Raw genomic sequence first — 18393 nt, forward strand, 5'->3', positions numbered from 1 at the left:
TGCTAGTTATCCTTCTGCTGTGTTTATTTTCTTGGTGCTTTGATTTTTACCAGCCTGCTCTCCTATTGAATTTTACAGTCTACCGAATTTGTTGGAAAATTAATAGATAAATAATTTCATCTTTTAAATAATTTTTTGGATACAAAAATTAACAGACATCGTTTGTCGGAATTTGCATTAGCATCTGCACTAGTAAAGACAAAGGATATTTCATTGTTGCACTATAATGTAACTTTATGTGCCTCTATAAATGCTATGTTTGCCAGTTGTCTAGAACCTTTGAGTTGCTAGAACTTTGAACACACTTGACCAAACAGTAGATATTAAAGCATTTAAAGCATAGCACTGTTTATTGTCAAATATTGAAAAGTAGTTGACAGTAATATATAAAAAGCCAGTCACTTATAACAGCATACATGCATGTACATACATAATAAGCCAACAGGTATAAGATTTGATCTAGCTGAATATGGTACCTTAGCAACTACATTAGTTATCATTAATTTAAAGTATTATACAAATTCTATATTTCAGGGAAGGATCAAAGACAAAAGTATGATACAGACTTGATCAACTAACTTCTACAGAGTGAACATGTTACTAAAATATTTATGAATGTATGATGAGGGTAGTAGAAGTGAATGTCTGCTAGAAAACTTAAACTCTAAAGTTGCATTTGTCAAATTCCAGAGCCTTAGAGCCTTTTATTAATATTCAATTATCCTCACTTCACTCACCCCAACCAACAATGAGCGCCATGACAGAAATTATAAACATTGCACCAAAAGACTAAAATTAGAGCTAAGCATACAATTCTGAGAAACTTACCAAATACATACTATTAATAAGGATATTATAATAAATATGCAGACAAGGTCAGATAATGTCTAAATTCTTTGCCTTTGTGAGTTCAGCTAATTTTTGCTAGTAGCCGTTGTTGAATTGAGCGACATCACTTGAGTGACTTCCATTGATAAAAAACTTCTAATAAAATGTTGTGATGACCTTATACACGGCCCTGTAAATATTGAAAGGAAGTTCTGCTTTTATTATCAAGTGGATACAGAATGATGGAGAGACAATGTGTTCTATTACCAATGTGAAAGACAAACCATTCTGTTTTCTTTAAACATAAATGCAATTTTCTAACTACCCTCATAAACCAAATTATGTTGGAGTTAACCGTTGACAGGGTTTTGCTGATAACAGCACTTTTCTTTAAACTCCATGAAAAACAAATTAAGCCGAGTTTGGCATCTACACGAATTAATGCAAAAGGAATACACAACCTCAATTCACAATCGCAACAATAATGGAAATCCCTTCACCATTCATTGTTGTGCAACACCTTCTGACGAATAAAAAGCCTCAAGTAATTGTCTTCCCTTGCATTATAAAAAACAAGTAGCCATAATTAATACAAAACGAACTCCACCAAGCTAGCTAAACGTTCTTTCTAACAGTAGAGCCAACAAGAAGTCACAATATCTAGCCCATTTTATGGACTGTGCTATCAATAACCCACTTGAGTTTATTTTTAAAGCAGTAAAACATGTCTAGCTCCAGCTAGATTACATGAACAAACGTACCTGCAAATCCCAAATCCTGGGCTAGACTAACTCCCAGTCTCCATCCACACATGCCTTTGCAGGCTCTCGCTGTTTGACTTCCCCTATTACCCTAGTTGTGAGACTCACTAACTCTCCGGCAGCTGTCAGACCAGAGACACGATCTCTTGGAGACACTGTAAGCAAATGTCTGGGTAAATGGAAACATATTAAACATCAGTAAAACCAATAGGAATTGAGGAAAACGAGGAGAGTTTTGAGAAAAACTCTGCCTAGAGACACAAAACAAATTTGAGATCCGAGCATACAAAAAGGTTCTCGATGCAGCGACTAGGTAGCTGCTCAATCTTTCGTCAGATCAAAACTGATTAGAAATGGCTGGCTAAAGGTGAAGGTGAAAGCGAGTTTAAATGTGAACCAACAAGAGCTAAGCTAGAAAAAGGTGATAACTTAGAAATGAGCGTGACGTAAAATTTAGAGCCAAGTTTAGTATAAGATTAACACACATTTTAAGCATGTATTTAGTAAGTTAAAATTAATTAGGGTAAATTTGAAGCTTATTTTATGTTACGTAGTGTCACAGAAAAGTAGTCACATGTACAAATATTAAGACCAGGCGAAATCCAAATTATTCCTGTACTACATAAGTGCACTCTGGCTTAAAATATAGAGACTGAAGTTGAGATATAAACTGGAAATCAATCAAGATAACTTCAATTTTCCTACTTATTACATAGGAAATAAATACAATTGGTTTAGAAAGCAGTTTAAGTGATCTGATATTAAAATGTTTGTTCATACACATACTATAAAAGATGGTTCCTATTTGGGGCACTTTCACTGATCGCGAGGGACACCGGTCCTCATTAACCATGAAAAGTGAAGGATTACTGTATTGGATTTGTACAAGATTCCCAACACACATCATTGAGCATATCATGTAGAATATTATTCAAAGTTTAAAGCACATCAATTACATAACTACTGTTTCAGCTTATTCAGGTTCTTTAATATCTTGGCTTTCAAATAAGCCATTGTTTGACATGGTGAGATAGACATTGGTTGGTGTTTATAGGATTTCCCCCAGACCTCTACCCCAGAAATGTTCAATGGTATAGGCTCGGAAATTATGACGTCACAATTTTCATATTCGGTGTTGTGTGCTCTTACCGCTTATTTATCAACTACGATAATGACGCTAGGACGGTAGGACAACTCCAGAGAACCAATGAAGACGACAAAGGATTTAGTGTCATTAGCTCTTCATGTACAGATTAATTCTATGATAAATAACTCAGATTTCAAGCACCATACTATGTTTTCCCGATGATATTATGCACTAGCCCTCACTTTTTATTGCGACGTTGAGGGCACGACTGAGACTAAGTAATTTCAAGCATAGCATGATCATGCGAAAGTGCGCTTGACATATAGTCCTAAGGCGACACCACTGCAGGTCAGAAATTAATCGATGTGATTTCATTACCTTTACCAACGACGGTATATTTATTGAAGCATAATTAACCCAGAACATGTGTTTGTATTGGTCGGGCGCTAACGATCCCCGGGCATTGCTGATTATCTAGAATCCTGGTTTGTTATTAGCGCTTTTTGTGTTTAACAGCACCGATTGTCACAGAAAAGCGCAGCCTCAATGGCAGCGAAAGGGATCGATGACCTAAGGCTAAATAATAATTATGACATCCCATTGTGGGAACCGCGACCAAGTGTTTTTTTATTGCAGGACATGCTTGTGACACCCTGTTTTTCATAGTTCAATTATTCTTTGTGTATTGAATATAGGCTCAATCGAAAGCCAAGACTCTGATGTATTGAAATATTCGATAAAAAAACTACGTAATTTATGTGCTTTAAAGATATGCCAAGTACTAAAAAATAATAGTTGCGTAGACGATTCAATCAAAAATATTTTCTCGTTTTTGAAATTTGTAGCAACTTGAAAAACCTTTTGAAAACTGTCATAACTATTTGAAATGTCATGAAATGACCAAATTTAATTAAGATTGCTATCAAAAGCTGTAATAATGCTCTGACGGCCTTTTTCAAGGAAATATAACTCCAAACCAGTATTTCCAGTGATAATTAATAAAGTAAAAATGAGGTTTATCACAAAATTTTGTTTATGCAGGCAACTCAATGCGCTCCCTTGTATATTTCACTAAATATGTGAAACTATGTATAACTTGTAATAAATGGTAACCATGAACAATCAACATTTACAAAGTATTTACAAAAAAAATAATTTGAGATAAAAAGATGAATACCATCATAATATTTACTATAACAAGAGCTGTGCCCATTTGTTTGAAGCTGTGATCGGAAGTTAGAAAAATATTGCATCAAATGGGATTTGAACTCCAACATTTACGATGGTAATCCGATCCTTCAACAGCTAAGGCAATTAACCACTCAACAAAATTTTTAATTAGTTTAGCAGATAGTTATTCTCTGTGCTCTATCAACACTCCTGATGATCTCTCACAGCACACTAGACTGCCCGGTACCAGTACAAGTAATTAAATAAAGAATATGGCGAGTAAACTAAACTCTTGGGAGTTGCTCCTTCTCAAAGCTAATCACTAGCTGATATAGATTATATTATTGAGTACAGCAAGAGGATTAGAGGCAGACTTGCTAAAAAATCAATTTGAGCAGGTTGGAACATAAATTGCAAAATAAATTAATTAAAATTTAACAAATAACATTATATACAAAATATAGAACCTTTATATAAGACAATTGTAATTTATCTGAGAGGCCAACACACAACGCATAAATAGTAGCATATGTAGTGTTAGCGTTAAAGCTAATTGATTAGTGATTATTTACAGACTGCAAGAAATAAATTAAACTAAATTAAATGCAGTAGCCTCGGTTCCTAGTTAACCCTTTCGTAAGCGATGCGACATTAATGTCCCCAGAGTTTTAAGCATACAGACATTTATGTCGTCTGGGAAATCCCAAAAGCCGTTATTCGTCAGCCATTTTGTTATTGGATATTTTTGTTTAGTTCATCAAATATTCTTTTAACTTTATATTATTAAACATAATTTTATTGTGTTCGCTATAATAGTCAGTCAAACCTAACAAAAGAACAAAGTTCTTATGGTTACCACTACGTAGAGGTGGAACGAGACACGAGACGTCTCGAGTATCGACCTGTCTCGTCTCGTATCGGTCTCGTCTCGACTTAACTATTGCCAAACTCAAGACAGGAAATAGAACTAAAGCGCCTGCGCACGGTTGTTAAAACATGGCTTCTTGCGGTAGCAACAACTCCATATATTGTAATGGATTGCGGGCAACTGCCTTTAAAGTTATACCCGGTCCGTTACTACCTGTTGCTATTGATTATGTTGGCCACTGAGTCTAATCATGTAGTCCGGACAACGACCCTGTTATATTTTAGTTCGGTTCTGTGTCCTTAAAACAGATACCGGGTCGTATCTAATTACTCTTCAGATAATCCAATTTAATAAATAAGACTTTTGCGGGTAAAATGTCTGTATTTTATCGTATCGTGTTTAAACACCAACTGTCCTTCATAAAATTCGGGCCTCTTTTACGTATATACTACCAATCGCGGGTAAAACTTGCCCGGACACGGAGAAACGAACGAAAGGCCGTGTCGACCATAGTCCGTGTTCGGTTAACAATGACGTTTTGTTAGCTCAATATAAGAATATACATGTGTACAGTAATTAATATAATTTCATGAGTACAATTTAAATATAATTCACATACTACAGTTAATACACAAACAACACTTAACATTAATGAAACGATAAGAATGAAAGTGTTATCGTGTGTTCTTTTAGTTGCGGTATTTTTTTGTAGAGTGACGGCTATCGGTTTCATTACATTAAAAAGTAACAGCTATTCAATAGATGGTAAAATATACATGTACAAAGCAATATGTTTATAATAATTATGATCAACCAAGCTCAAAATTCTTAGAATATATAACTTCGGTATTTTAGAGCTGTTTGTGTCACTTTTGTTTACAAAAACTACATGCATATCACTATTAAAATGTTGTATTTAAATCGTTTACACCAGGTGAAAATTCAATTTAAAAATAGTTTTATTAATTTTAAATATACCAAGTAGCTAGTACTTGTGTAGTGAAATCATCACCAAATGCTCATTATTTTACTGTCTCGAGTCTCGAATTTTTACAAGACAGTGTCTCGAGTCTCGTCTCGAACTTAAAAAACCTGTCTCGTTCCACCTCTAGTTTCTGGAATACCCTAGTTGGTATTCTTACCACAATATTATATAACATGAGATCCTTAAGACATCGGCGATCAACTACCACCGTAACATCTTCTATCGCGAACTACTACTACATCTAAAACTACTATCGAAACAATGGCAAGTCAAACGAAACGACCGCGTCGAAAAATTGCTACTAGAACCAACTACGAGGAAGATATTGCTGATTATGTGGGTGAAACTGATGAATCTTGTTTCAGTGGAAGCGATATTGATGCCAATGACTTCGATGTAGAGTCAGAAACTGGTAGCGATAGTGATGAATCTGAACGTGCCGACGGTCATGATCCACGACGACGGTGGGGTTATGCAACAGTGACTGCTTCAAGAAATATTACATGTAAAGACTTGTATTTTAAATTTCATGTAGTTATTCCTGTAAATAAAGAAGTTATGGCGTTTTATGTATTCTATGTACAAATTGTTAGTCGTTTTGCAAATATATTCACTCTGTACATAAAAGGTTTAATTAATTAATATACTTGCGAAAGGGTTAATCCTGTGAAGTCATTGAATCTGTTCAGTTTGGGGCCTTCAAACTTTTTGTACAAACTTGGACATTTTAATTGCTTGCAGTTTCAAAATGGGAGTTATCCTCTATTGAATAAAGAAGGTATCATTGAATTTACGGTGACAAGATTTAAATGAACAGACTCATACTTATCATGTGTCAATGACATGACCAAATAAGAGTATTTAAAGCTAAAAATAGATAAAGGCAAAAAGATTCCACACTCTTGGCATATGTACATAACCGGCACACGTCCTATCAGCAGGCAAGAATCTAAATACCTCTTAATTCAAACATAATCCGATGGAATGGTCCATAATCCGTGAGCACATGCTGTAACTAATCATCCCTACTAGCCCCTTACCATCAGCCACACCCTAAACCACATTATTCCAGCGTTAGCTCACTTGAGAAGCCATCTTGACATCAAGAGATAAGTTGGAGGCAGACCTGAGCCAATATTAAAATTTTACATTTGAAGTATTTTTGAGGATAAAGATGCAGGTGGTCATAAACAGTCAAAAAATCATATCTGAGAGGAGTATTTCTGAAAGCCACCTAGCTCTACTGAGCAAAAACAATTGAAAACAAGATATAACCATTTATTTGTGTATCAGTTGTCTACTGAGATATACTCCATAGTTACTACTATAACCATTTATTTGTGCTAATAATTTAGCTTACTAGGTTATGCGCACTTAAAAATATATTTTAATCTTAAACCAAATTCAATTACAAAATTGTTGTCATTTTGATTTTTATTATTATCTAATTTCGGCTTAGCTTTTTCTGAAAGCTTTTAGAGAAGGATTCGATGAGAAAGATTCAATGATGCTGCTCTTGAAAGCAGCCTCTTGCATAATCGGCCACCTGGCAGTCGCATCGAAAACCGTGTCGTATGGTCGTATCTCAAACTTGTCTCAGAATATTTCTCATATCTCAAACTTCTCGTGTTGGTAGACTTGTATGTCGAGGCATGACTGAATCCAAAGTAGCCGATGTCAACATATCTTTGCATGTATCGACATACAGTAAATATGTGGTGGCAGAACAAAATACCTGAAATTTCTTTGACAGCAGAAGGAACTGTTTTCCAGAACTCTCCTTGGAAGTGATCTTCTGTGATTCCAACTCGACAGAAGAGTCGTGATTCCTTGCTAATAGCCCAGACCAAGCTGTCACTGATTGAGAGATCTCTAGCCTGTATTCCTGCAAAACACACAACATTCTGAAAATAGCTCAAGTTCTTCACCTGTTGCTAAAACTGATACAAAATAGTTAGACTCACACCATGCCAGCTTATGACAAAATAATCCTGGCTATTCAGTGCTTGAAGATATGTAGCGCTGCCAGCCAATGCCATATCAGTTATTTGTGATAACTGTCAGTAACCTGAAGGCTTCTGTATTATCTAATTTAAAGGTGAATACACACTTGGGGATATTTACATGTAGAGCTGCGTGGCACTAATCTGCGTTACAACTCACTCAGCGTGCTCATGCAGAGTGACAATGCTAGACTTTCTCTACACAGCTTCCTCGCTAGCGAGATGCATTTCGATTGGTTGGTTTTTACCAGAATGCAATTTTATGGCGGGTAATTATTTCTTATCGATGTTCACCAACGTCCAGCAGCGACAATTTGCTATTTTGTTACGATTGAAACATCTTCAGAACAAACACTGCATTGTTCATAAATTTAATAATAGCACTCCAAGTCCAGTACACCATAACAAACAAAAGTTACAAAATATGGCTCAGACCAGTTATTAATCGCGATTAATTTTGATAATCGTTGTGCAGCTCTATGAAAAAGTCAATGATCCAAAACCTCTCGTTTCTATAAACATGACTTTGTAAGGCGTTTGCTGTCTAAACTTGTTATGTCTATGGTTTAAATTTAATTTTTTTTTATCGGAGCACTCATTCATCCACTTTAGGAGGTTTCTGCTATCGATAATTACATTTTGTACGTTTCAAATTTATTTGCTAGTCGATCTTACATTTATTCAAGGGCTCCACTTCAGAGTTTGTTTTATATTCGTAATAGCTGTGCTACGCGGCGTTGCCTGGGTATTAAAAATCAACTTATAAACAATGGGAGGTAATGAGAGTTGCCTGCCACTTGATAGTTGCCTGCCACTTGATATTAGCCTGGCACATTGCCAATGAATAATTTGAGTAAGCTTACTAATAAGAGCTACGGCTATGCCATCACTGTGATCGAAAGTGGTAGCCTATTTGCTCCCATATAGCGACATATATCACCTAGCAAACCCTACTGAGCTCGTGTGGTTTAGTTACTGAGATGTCGGACTGGTGAATGAGAGGTTCTGAGATCAAAACTTCTGCTTTACAGATTTTTTAGTCCAAGATTTTATTAGCTATAGCTTATATAACTTTGCATTAACTCATTCTAGCAGTTTTCAAACTGCTTTCATGTTATCATAACACTTAACAACAAAATAAAATGGCTACCATTTCCACAGGATGATCAAAAACAAACACAGACAGTTGTTGTTGATTTCAAAAACACACATTTTTGTACTCGACATCATCTGGTTTGCTGTAAGGTTATCCAACTCAGGTACTATTGGTCATATGCTGCTGTTAAAGGGGTTCTTATGATATATTGTTAGCTTGGGCTAGCTAGAATAAGTAATAACACAGTGAGAGTCAAAACAAGTTTCAGTGAAACTTTTTGATTGAAAAAATATGAAGCACTAAGGAACTTTGCGGAATGAGTGATGTGGCAGTCACATATTTAATTTTCTAGTATGTCAAATTAGTTTTTTCTATATAAAAACAAATACAAATTATTCCAATCAAACCCTCTGAAAAACTACTTAAAAATGGGATTACTTGTATTTAATTGTTTTAATTAAATACAAGTAATTAAACTACCAACACTAACAAAGTAACAAATACCTATCTAGTTGTTATCATCTGCAATAAAATGTAAAATTATTATATACAGTAGTGTATGGGGTTTTACTTTCAAGACAGCCAGTAGCGGCTAACGGTGATGTGGGAGAGACTTGATGTCAACAAGTTCGGTACGCTACACTTTGGTGACGCTAACAAAACATAAACTTTAAATTTAACTAAAAATGAATTTAGCTTTCTAAGCGCACACTTAAAATCGAATTTAAGCTTAAACGAAACTTGATTCTAATTTTGTACTAGTTTTAATTTTTTCATTATGTTCTGCCTCGCATTCACTTTCGCTTGAAAACAACTTTTTTTAACATTTTCAAGCTGTAGCACTCCTTAGCGAAAGTGAAGACTTTGTGTTCACTTTCGCTTGTAGCCAACCTTTTTAAAATCGTTCAAACTGATCTGACAAGGAAGACCGAGCAAAGCTGTTTTTGAAATCAGCCTCTCGAGTACTTGACAACCGAGCGGCCACATCGAGAACTGTCTTACATGCTTATATCTTAAATTTGTCTCGTCTCCGAAAGCAAAAATTTGCTTGAAATCTTCCTCGTATCTAAATTTGTTGGCACACTCGTATGCCGAGGTATGACTGTAATCTGTTTGTAATTTGATAAAAAGTTCCTGTATGTTTGGCTACCAACTTGAAGCTAACAAGCTACATAGCTGGTGAGGTATTCATATTTCTGTGTACTATTGCCTATGGCAGCCGCTGCTGAATTGGGATATGCCAACTTCTTTGTAATAGGCCAACCCTATATGCAATACCGATAGGTGAATTTCTCAGTGGTGCTATTATCAAACCAAACTATTGCACTAGATATTGAACAAATGTCACAGATGTTCTAATTCACCATTCTGTGCTGATGTTATTAATGCAGCGCTTTGTTAGCAGAAGTGACAATTGATGCCGAAATGGAACGATTGTTAAAAGCATAGATATAATAACCCCTTTATTATATCTATGGTTAAAAGCATTGAGGAACTAGTATTTTGTAAACAACCCAGTGTTGTAGCTAGTTTGTTGAATTTGTAGTGGCTTTTGTACACTAGCAAAACATTCATGTACATTTTATCAAGATGCTACAAAAATGACCAACGCTTCCAACGGCCTGAAATTTTATGACTATATGTAAAAAAAGTCTGCTGCATGAGATGGTTTTATCAGATTTGTTTTGTAGCGCTATACAGACAAACTTCTAAACGGAAGTCAATTTGTTCAACAGTCCAAAATCCTAGCAATAAAATCGTTTACCTTAAAAACAAGTAGTATATTTTGGGGGGTCAGTTTTGTGAGTAAAATCAAAACATCCCCTCAAAATGGATTATGATTGGTTGAAGCACTTTTGAAACTCCAGCGCAGGAGAGTCAGATTAACGTCCCCAACTAATGCATTGAATGTGAACTTTCCAGGTTTTCAAATTACAAAATAGTAACGCTGCGAGTGAAAAAAAAATTGGTGATCCTCTGTTACTGGCTCTATTTCATAACTGGTTGTTAACAAATTAGTTTACATCACTTGATGGTTTGATAACACCTTTAATGCGACTAGAAAGTTTCTTAAAACCGTCTAGCCTTACTTTTTAAAAGTATACGCTGACAAATAATAGATGGAGCTAAGCCATGGCAAGTGGGAATAAGTGCCTAGAGATATGGCGATTTAAAAATTTTATCCCTTCCAAGTCATCTCGCACTTGACAGCAACTTTAGCTAAACTAGCCGCAATCAGTTAGGAAAGAGATGGAGTGGAAGTATGACGCATTAATTAATAAAATACAATAATTTACCATATTAAATTCTTGCTACGCGTACAGCCCAACTTGCTCCTTCTCACGTTTGAGACTATGACAGAGTCAAGTATGTGACAATATTGAGACAGATTGACACATCTGCGTCTCTACCAGGATGTTGTCAAAGTCACACATGGATATACAGAGCTAATCCCAAAGCTTTGACTCGGCGTCGCATTACGACACTCCAATGAGACGAGAAATCTGTCGAAACCTGCCAGCTTGCTGATTGACAAGCGTAAACGAGAATTCTCTTATCATGTGTAAATATGATTCAAACAGAAACTCCCACTAATGCATACAATGCTGACACGCCGTTGTCAAATTCGTTAACCGTAGCAGACACTAATCTGAAGACCAAATGCAAAAAACACAATATTTGTAGCTCAATTTCCCCTTTTAGTTCAGATGAAATACACTAAACATTTCATGCAATTATCATCTCCTCATGCCAAGCTAATAGTGAAGTTTTTTGCACATGTCTACGTCTTGTTGGTTAACAGCTGACCAGGGAACAACTGGGGTGATGTTTCTTCACAAAAACATATTGCTGTCAGAAGTTGCTTGTAGCATTGCTAGATTATTTTTGCATATTTATGTAACCGGACCAGCGCAGGGTAACCAACCACGGCTGGCCTCGCCAGCAAGACTCATGATGTAACTGAAATGTTACACAACACTAAAAGATTATAAATCCACTATTAGATCATAAATACCTGCAAAAATGTAGAACCCTCGTGAAAACTCCCACAAATAAACTGGCAAAAATCGTGGGAAATTGTTAGATGCTTGCGAAAAAGACCCCTTGCAATTTGGGCCTCAGATGTATCACACAACATCGAAACAAGTCCTTGACTGTTAGCGGACAGACAATCTAACTAATGGATGAAGGTCATGAAAAGCTGATGCAGTAAATCGTTTGATCAAATTAAACAAGCAAGGTTAAGGTTGAATAATAGCCCAAACCCCAGCAGTAAGAGTTTTATACTCAAGTGACACACTATCACTGACACATGCCTGAGCCGTAGATAATATGTAGAGAATAACAATTCTAAGATAAACTCATTTTTGCATGATGTAGAAGAATGACAACTCATAAAACTATAATTGATCTGCCAAATTGGGATTAATAACAAACCTGCGGAATTTTGTCATTAGTTTTCAATGAAAAATGGCTCGCTGTAAAAATGATGACACAAAAAACTTCCAATTTGCAGAATGATATGTTTACGAAAATGTCTGGTTCAAATCTAGACGGCAGATTGACTCTCAAAAATCTTAGAAATGCTAATTGACGGAAAAAGCTAATTAAATGGAATTTGATTGGCCGCAAAAAAAACTGCTAACAGGATCTTGCAACGTCAGAAGGTACTAAATAGTACTGTCCAGAGTTGACAGAACATATAGACTTATGTTTGCAGCCTAAGAACATATTCGTATTTGTAAAGACGATGCATCTCCAGACATACATTTATCCACTGTCAATCGACCTTACCCTACTCGATTATCGTACACAAATCAAAGTAAAAACTGCCATATTCTTCTAAAGTTGGGAAAGGTATGCACATATTTCGCATGCATCTAATCAAGTACTCCCCGCGCGTCGGGAATCCGAAAGCGCCCTCAAAATAGAGCTATACCCAAGAGCTATCATAGAACTGTTGGTCTCTAGACTCGATAGAGCATTGAGAATGATTCAGGATCACACTACCACCTTTTTGACATTAAATCTAGAACTGTTACCTTCTAAAACCACAATAACTCTATGGCTCGAGTACCCACCTCTACAGCAGCGATACCTTCCATTTTCATAACCCCCAATGACTGGGAGTTTTTATTTTATGTAAATTGCAACAGATCTGCAGGCTAAAGAAACTTGGATAATCTCCCAAACATTTAGAAATTAACAAAGTCTTATAATTATGTATAAGTCTTGTATATGCGTATTTTATGCGATCACCAGCGATGCAGCTTTATGTGAACATAAGCGGTCAAGCCTAGCGCTGCAAGTGTTTTGCTTCGCGGGATTACCACTGGAGTCTTGCACATGGAAACCACGCTTAAATGCTGATGATATACAACATAACTACACCATTCAGAAACCATTTAGAGGTTCAGTTTAGATGTTTTGCAATTTAAAATGATGTCACTAGTTGCTATCGTCGCTAAAGTCGATATCGGCTAATGGATTGAAGTTACAGCTTTACGGATCCCTATTCTATCAGTCTGTTTGCAACTATAGATGTCAGAATCACAGTTTCGCTTGAATCTAACCATTAAATCATGATTAAGTTCTGTCGATTTTATTCTAGAAACATCCTGACAATCAGATCACCTCAAACATAAAAAACGATCACAAATGATAGAAAAATACCGATACTTTCTGTTAACATCTACCAAAGTTTTGTCTACGTTAATCTTTAAGTAACATACAAGTTACGTCCTTTTGGACACCGAGGCATAGATATATCAATAAATATATCAATATATGTATAGATGTATCAATGTATGCACGAATCTATAACTCTTCACCATCATGTAGGCCTTTAGAAGCTATTCATGTAAGAATCGTCTCCACCATAACCTATTAGTCCAATAGCTAGAAAATAGGTAAAAGTAAGCCTGACTAGCTCATACTTAATCTATATTTGTTCTATAGATTACATGAGGCAAAACATTTAGTACAATTAAATTTATAGCCAAAAAAGCAAATGTGATATATTATTGAGGTATTTATAGCACGCCAATAATGAATAGTTAAATTGTCACAAACACCTACAAAGCTGCTCATAAATTACCAATAAACAGCTGACCAATAAACGACTGACCAATAAACAGCTGACCAATAAATGGCTGACCAATAAACAGCTGACCAATAAACGACTGACCAATAAACAGCTGACCAATAAATGGCTGACCAATAAACAGCTGACCAATAAACGACTGACTAATAAACGGCTGACCAATAAATGGCTGACCAATAAACGACGGACAAATAAACAGCTGACCAATAAACAGCTGACCAATAAACGACTGACTAATAAACGGCTGACCAATAAATGGCTGACCAATAAATGGCTGACCCATAAACAGCTGACTAATAAATGGCTGACCAATAAAGAGCTGACCAATAAACGACTGACCAATAAACGACTGACCAATAAACGGCTGACTAATAAACAGCTGACCAAAAAACGACTGACCAATAAACGGCTGACTAATAAACGGCTGACTAGTTAACGACTGACCAATAAACGGCTGACCAATAAACGGCTGACCAATAAACGGCTGACCAATAAACGACTGACCAATAAACGACTGACTAATAGACGACTGACCAATAAACGACTGACTAATAATTGGCTGAACAATAAACGGCTGACCAATAAACGACTGACCAATAAACGGCTGACCAATAAACGGCTGATCAATAAACGGCTGACCAATAAACGGCTGACCAATAAACGACTGACCAATAAAAGACTGACTAATAAACGGCTGACCAATAAACGGCTGACCAATAAACAGCTGACCAATAAACAGCTGACTAATAAATGGCTGACCAATAAACAGCTGACCAATAATCGACTGACCAATAAATGACTGACCAATATATGGCTGACCAATAAACAGCTGACCAATAAACGACTGACCAATAAACGACTGACTAATAAACGGCTGACCAATAAACGGCTGATCAATAAACGGCTGACCAATAAACGGCTGACCAATAAACAGCTGACCAATAAAGAGCTGACCAATAAACGGCTGGTCTTTGTGCTTTTATGGACATCTATAAAACACCAATAAAGCTGACCAATAAACGACTGGCCAATAAAGAGCTGACCAATAAACGGCTGGTCTTTGTGCTTTTATGGACATATATAAAATACGAAGGGAGTTACTTGTGTCTACATTAATAGTTGTTCAATATAGTCATGGTGAAGTTAATATGATTTAAATGATCAAAGCATAAGCTACAGATTGATATAAAAACCCTGAAAAACTCTAAATAAGTATAGAACTCAAATGCTGTTAGTAATGAAGAGCTTGTACAGATTTCACTAAACCATTTGTATAAGAAATCCAATTGAATTCAATGAAAAAGTGAAACCTTCACTAAAAATAAATATCGATACTTTTTCACATTATTCCCAATTGGCCTACAAATAAATTTATTCATAGCCAGCATTTATTGAATTGAACAATTTCATTTGTTTTAAAGAGCTACATAATTAAATTTGCAAATGTAATCTGCTAATACAGTTGCTAAAAGAACTGCTACATCAATCAAGATTTGTAAAACAGAAATAAAACTGGTAGATTAAAAATGTGCTAGAAACATGTAGATTGTTGTTAACAAAAACACTAGATAGCAAATAAAGAACAAATCAGTTGAACTTCAAAGATCAGTGCCGAAGCTTTTAAATTGATATTGATCAATTAAATCAATGGATATTGATTGACAGCATCTTAAAAGCTGATGCAATGCTGTTTCAAAACATTACAGCTTAATAGTGGACACTGTCAAACCTCTACATAAAAATTTGATTCTTGAGTCTGTTTCATTGGGTAAAAACCATTATATGTTGAAGCAGATACATATATTGCCATAAAAATACACTGTAGTTAATATAACTTGTTCATTAGCTCAAGCACCTATGATCACTCCTTAATAAATGCCACAGATAATTTATGCATAGATTTAGAACAAATTTATTGCATAAAGCATTGTATAAACCAAATATAAAAAAACTAACTCAAATGCAAACAAAAAACTTACTTATATAAAAAAACGAATTAAATATAACAAAATCTGCTTGAAATGTAAAAAAAAACTGAGATGTAAAAAAACTAACTTATAATAACATAATAACTCAATTTTAACTCGATGAACTTATGAAAAAAGGCTTTACTTGTTACTTCATAATACTAGTTACTTCACTGTAGGGACACGAGAATAGAGGTTTGGAGATGAGTAGATTTAAAGATGACGGCAGCAATATAGATACGAAATTCAATTTGCTCCGTTTTCCAACCGCTAACGTTCAAACCAAATTAACTTACAAAATTTTACTATTTTATATTTTTTGGCATTTACATTTTCAATTTTCACCAGCATCTTCCCGTTTACTCTGAAACTTCAGAAACTTTTAACGGCATTTGAGGAAAATTACTGCAGGAGTCAAACATTTGTTCAAATCTTACCTCCCGAACAGGAGATTCGTAAGGTGAGGTGTGACTGTAACAGCCAACACCCGCAGTTGAACTCATCTCCCTACAGTTAGTGCTATGTTTACGGTAAAGGCTAACTGCCATGACAAAATATAATTGCATTAACAGTAGCAGATAAATTACAGATCGGGTTTCAATAATATTTTTGTGTTCTTTTGACATAATACCAGTTTTTATTGATATTTTTTACGGAATGAAAATGGATAAAAAGATTCGGGTTCCTTACAAAGTGGTCATCTAAAACAACCACAACGCTATAAAGTTGTATTGAAATTGCTAGTTTTTTAACTGTAGATTACCTAAAAATCATGGTTCAAGATCCAAATTCATGAAAGCCAACGATTTTAAAGAGATGGCTTCCAAGCATTGCTAAATTTTATGGACGTTTTTTTATACATCTATCATTTTAAAACTCCCATCATGCTGAGAGTGCTCGCTCCACACAAAAAGTACTAGCAACAGGTGCCTGTGTGTATCTACCTTGGACTAATATATACATGCACATCTTTTGATGCTGTAACAATCATGTATTACATTCACCTTTGCCATTTCCGAAACATTCACAATGAGTTTTTAATTTAAGACAAGAAAAAAGGAAATTCTTGCTAGGCAAACTTTAATAAGTGTAAATCTATTTCGAAAGGTTCCTCCCAGGGCATGAGACAGACCCAGTCAATACAAACATGCATCGCAAATCATTACAGTTGTGAGATAACTGTGACTCAAGAAATCTTATGCAGAAATACACTCCACTTCCATATTCTTATTGAATTTGTGCAATGGACGCCGTCGTTTGACAGAGCAATTATTAACGTTAACTAGGGAATAATGAGCAGACGTAATCGCCCAATAAATTGAAAGTTGTAATTAGCATACGGCAGACATCGTCTAATGCTCTCCTTGAGAATACATTAGTGACCCGGTGGTCGCTGAATGATGGTGACAACACCGGTAAACAGGAAGCTTGTCATTAATAATATGCCTACTCTTTTTTGCATAAGACAGCAAGATAATAGCTTGCTTTCTTAAAACTAAAAAAAAACTGGAGTATATTTGATGGGATGGGTGACCAAATAAAGTATTCCTCTTACAGAAATCTATGCTAAAACTTGTGTACTACCGATACCATATGCCAACTTTCACCAATCACATCACAAGATCTATGAACATACTGCAATATAATAAACGTGCTCAATTCTGTATTTGTGTTGCTACATGTAGTTTCAAAGTTCTGTGTAAACTATGACCAGAATATTTGTATTTATCCTTCCACACATATGACAAATATCGTTTTCTAATTTATATTACAGCCACCGTCATACGTTTCAGTTTATGAACTTTCTGTTACTGCAACCTACAATTCACGATCCTGACTCCATCACAATATTATTATATTACCAACTTTAAAAAACACTTTTGTTCAACTCACTCAAAAATTTCTGATTTTTGTTTTCTCAATTTTGGCATGTAACAAAATATATCATTTTGTTGACGATTACTAACGTCAATAGAAAGCTATTCATGCAAAAGCTAATTGGCTATAAATTCAGCTGTTCTAATACATGTTTACATAATCCTTAAACAAAATTAATCAAAAACCACATTAGATACAGACTGTATTTGGTTGATTTTTGACCTTTAGCTAAAAATAGAGGTCAAAAACTCTATATAAACAAACTATTCATCTGAACAGCGGCAACGTCTCAATGTACATATGCAAAACTGTTGCAATAATGTTTGTTCACATTTGAGACCTTATTGGATTGTTAAAGCAAGATGCATGTATTTGCATGAGCTTATCATTGAGATGTAATAAAACAACGCATTACTTTTAATTACCGGAACAATAATTTTTTTAAATATTAAATTGTGACTCAAGTTGTAAAAGTTGTTACTTTTATACAAAGTTACATAATTACTTTGTTTCTTGTATTTTTAACAAATTATTCTGGCAGAAAACATCAAGTCTTCAACTTCACCAATACTTGGCAGCATCGATCACCCTGCCCTAGTTGTCTCCAGACATATGACTGAATAGCGTGTCATGAAATGGTGAGCCA

At 35.3% G+C, this 18393-nt stretch overlaps 1 protein-coding gene across 1 annotated transcript in view; it reads right to left on the minus strand.

Moving 5' to 3' along the window:
* Positions 1–337: 337 nt before the first annotated feature.
* The window catches only part of LOC137399443 (tectonin beta-propeller repeat-containing protein 2-like), a 170952-nt gene continuing 152896 nt past the window's right edge, over positions 338–18393 (minus strand). The window contains exons 26-28 of the mRNA XM_068085562.1: positions 7435–7584; positions 1590–1744; positions 338–1018 (exon numbers count right to left, since the gene is read on the minus strand). Coding sequence (XP_067941663.1) covers positions 1611–1744; positions 7435–7584 — 284 coding nt within the window. The 3' untranslated portion in view covers positions 338–1018; positions 1590–1610. The remainder of the gene's footprint in view (positions 1019–1589; positions 1745–7434; positions 7585–18393) is intronic.

This window comes from Watersipora subatra, chromosome 7 (genome assembly GCF_963576615.1).
Source record: "Watersipora subatra chromosome 7, tzWatSuba1.1, whole genome shotgun sequence".
In the NCBI taxonomy this organism is placed as follows: domain Eukaryota; kingdom Metazoa; phylum Bryozoa; class Gymnolaemata; order Cheilostomatida; family Watersiporidae; genus Watersipora; species Watersipora subatra.